General features: G+C 36.6%; 1 protein-coding gene across 9 annotated transcripts in view; it reads left to right on the top strand.

Annotated features, from left to right (window-relative positions):
• The window catches only part of LOC116846654 (chromodomain-helicase-DNA-binding protein Mi-2 homolog), a 12,702-nt gene that overhangs the window by 9,052 nt on the left and 831 nt on the right, over positions 1–2,819 (top strand). For all 9 annotated transcript variants that reach the window (XM_032820775.1, XM_032820772.1, XM_032820774.1 and 6 more), the window contains exons 16-22: positions 168–476; positions 656–924; positions 1,115–1,206; positions 1,391–1,577; positions 1,665–1,943; positions 2,077–2,358; positions 2,434–2,681. In XM_032820775.1, coding sequence (XP_032676666.1) covers positions 168–476; positions 656–924; positions 1,115–1,206; positions 1,391–1,577; positions 1,665–1,943; positions 2,077–2,358; positions 2,434–2,681 — 1,666 coding nt within the window. The remainder of the gene's footprint in view (positions 1–167; positions 477–655; positions 925–1,114; positions 1,207–1,390; positions 1,578–1,664; positions 1,944–2,076; positions 2,359–2,433; positions 2,682–2,819) is intronic.

Raw genomic sequence — 2,819 nt, 5'->3', positions numbered from 1 at the left:
AGAGAGAGAGAGAGAGAGAGAGAGAGAGAGAGAGAGAGAGAGAGAGAGAGAGTAAAATGTAATTATATATAAAATTTATAACACGACATATTGTTATTCTACCACTAAATATTTTCAATTTTGCTAATTTTAATGAGAATGTTAACAATAGATTCATTTTATTTTAGGTACGGAGGAATTATTTAAGGAAGAAGAAGGCAAAGAAGACGAGGCTATTCATTACGATGATAAAGCTGTCGCTGAATTATTAGATAGAAGTAAAGAAGGTATTGAACAGAAAGAGAATTGGGCCAACGAGTACTTAAGTTCTTTCAAGGTTGCCTCATACGTGACGAAGGAAGGAGAAACGGAAGAGGAGGCAGATACGGAGATAATCAAGCAGGAAGCAGAAAATACAGATCCAGCGTATTGGATCAAGTTGCTTAGACATCATTACGAACAGCAACAGGAGGACATCGCTAGAACACTCGGCAAAGGTTTGTCTGCATTGATGTCTTTATGCATTGTCTGCATTGATGCAATTATGTTGGCACATTAAACGTTTTACGTCTCAGTTATAACAACTAATATACATAAAAACTTATGCATCGATATGTCACTTCTGCAATTTCTTTTGTCGTCACGCGCATTATATGTGTATGTTTTTATATTACAGGTAAACGAGTACGAAAACAAGTCAATTACACTGACGGCGGTGTAACTGGCGACCAAGGCGCAAGAGATGACCAGCCGTGGCAAGAAAATCTGTCGGATTATAATAGTGACTTTAGCGCTCCTAGCGACGATGACAAGGAAGACGATGACTTCGACGAGAAAGGTGATGGAGACTTGTTGTCACGCAGAAGTAGACGCAGGTTGGAGAGACGTGACGAAAAGGATAGACCTTTGCCGCCTTTACTTGCAAGAGTAAATGGAAATATCGAGGTTGGTATAATTTATTCAAAAAAGAATATTATATATAACGCTTTTCATGTATATATACAATATTTTCGTATATACTTGATATATTCGCAGAAATATAAATTTTATCATGATTGGAATTTGATAAAATATTGTGCAATCTATACATAAAACAAATTAAAAAATTATATTTTTTTTATACTCATATGCGCAGGTACTTGGTTTTAATGCAAGACAACGGAAAGCGTTCCTTAATGCAATTATGCGCTATGGAATGCCACCGCAGGATGCTTTCAATTCCCAATGGTCAGTTGCTTATTATAATATTATTACTTTAACATATCATACTTTGACACACATACACACGCACACACACACACACACACACACGCGCGCGCGTGTGTGTGTGTGTATAATATATAATCTCTAATATCTCTAATATCTCTAATATAATCTCTAATAATAGTATCTCTAACATTAAAATATTTAGGTTGGTACGCGATTTGCGTGGAAAATCCGAAAAAAATTTTAAAGCCTACGTATCGCTGTTTATGCGACATCTTTGCGAACCAGGCGCTGATAACGCAGAAACGTTCGCAGACGGTGTGCCGCGAGAAGGTCTTAGTCGGCAGCACGTATTAACAAGAATTGGTGTAATGTCTTTAATAAGAAAGAAGGTACCGTTTACTAAATTCTTACATTACTGCAATTGTACAAATTTGGAAAAAATATAAAGAAATACAGAAACCTGTTATTACTAATAGGTGCAAGAATTTGAACATATAAACGGTTACTATTCAATGCCGGAGATGATACGAAAACCAGTAGAACCTGTGAAAGTTGGTGAAGGGGTTGGTGATGCAGCAACCGGCACTAGTAGTACTAGTGCTACACCAGCCACCTCAAATGCTCCTAGCCCTAGTCCTGCCGCCACACCAACTCCGACTCCGACTTCGACATCTGGTACGGGCAATGAAACTAACAAGACGAATTCTGATTCATCTGAAGCTAAAGAATGTAGAGATGAATCGAAAGATAAAGAGGTTGGTATAATATATTGAACAGTATTTTTATAAGATATTATTTTCTTCTTTATTTTAGCAATGAATTTTATGACATCACTTGTTATAATATGCCGTTGTGATCGTTAATGGATAATTATTGTTTACTTTTCAGAGTGGTGACACAAAGGATTCTAAGGAAGATCCAAAAAGCTCTAAGGAAGACGATGAAACGAGTTCTGAAAAAGATAAGGAAAAAGAGGATGTCAAGAAGGACGAGAAGGATGCTGAGACAGAGACTACTGAGAAGGAAAAAGATAAAATTGATACAAAAGATGAAAAGGTTACAGTAAAACATGAGGATAAAGCGGAGAATAGTGAAAATAAGCTCAAATCTGAATCCGAGGAAGATATTGTTATCGTTAAGGATGATGAGGAGGAAGCTGAGAAACGAGAGGTATTGTTTATACAAAATTAAACGCGCGTTTTGCTTTTGTCAACAGTTTAATGTACATCATACTTTAATGTTTAGGAGAAAGATAACAAAGAGAAGGAAGTAAAGGACTGTGATGCAGATGTAATAAAGCCTAAGCGCAAGTTCATGTTTAACATAGCCGACGGTGGCTTCACGGAATTGCATACGCTCTGGCTGAACGAGGAAAAAGCTGCCGTTCCTGGTCGTGATTACGAAATTTGGCATCGTCGTCATGATTATTGGTTGTTGGCTGGTATTGTCACGCATGGCTATGGCCGTTGGCAGGACATACAAAATGACATTCGGTAATAGAATTATCCATGTAATATATAAACAATTCTATAATAATTCTATATCACAGTATCAATATCTTAGAACTATAATTACTTTATTTGTATTATGTAATTATTTGTGTATGTGAGATGCCTACTTTAATGAATCGC

This window comes from Odontomachus brunneus, unplaced genomic scaffold (assembly GCF_010583005.1).
Source record: "Odontomachus brunneus isolate Ranch 3 - 2012 unplaced genomic scaffold, Obru_v1 Obru_scaffold_066, whole genome shotgun sequence".
Taxonomy (NCBI): Eukaryota; Metazoa; Arthropoda; class Insecta; order Hymenoptera; family Formicidae; genus Odontomachus; species Odontomachus brunneus.
This window is presented reverse-complemented; position numbering and strand designations above follow the sequence as displayed.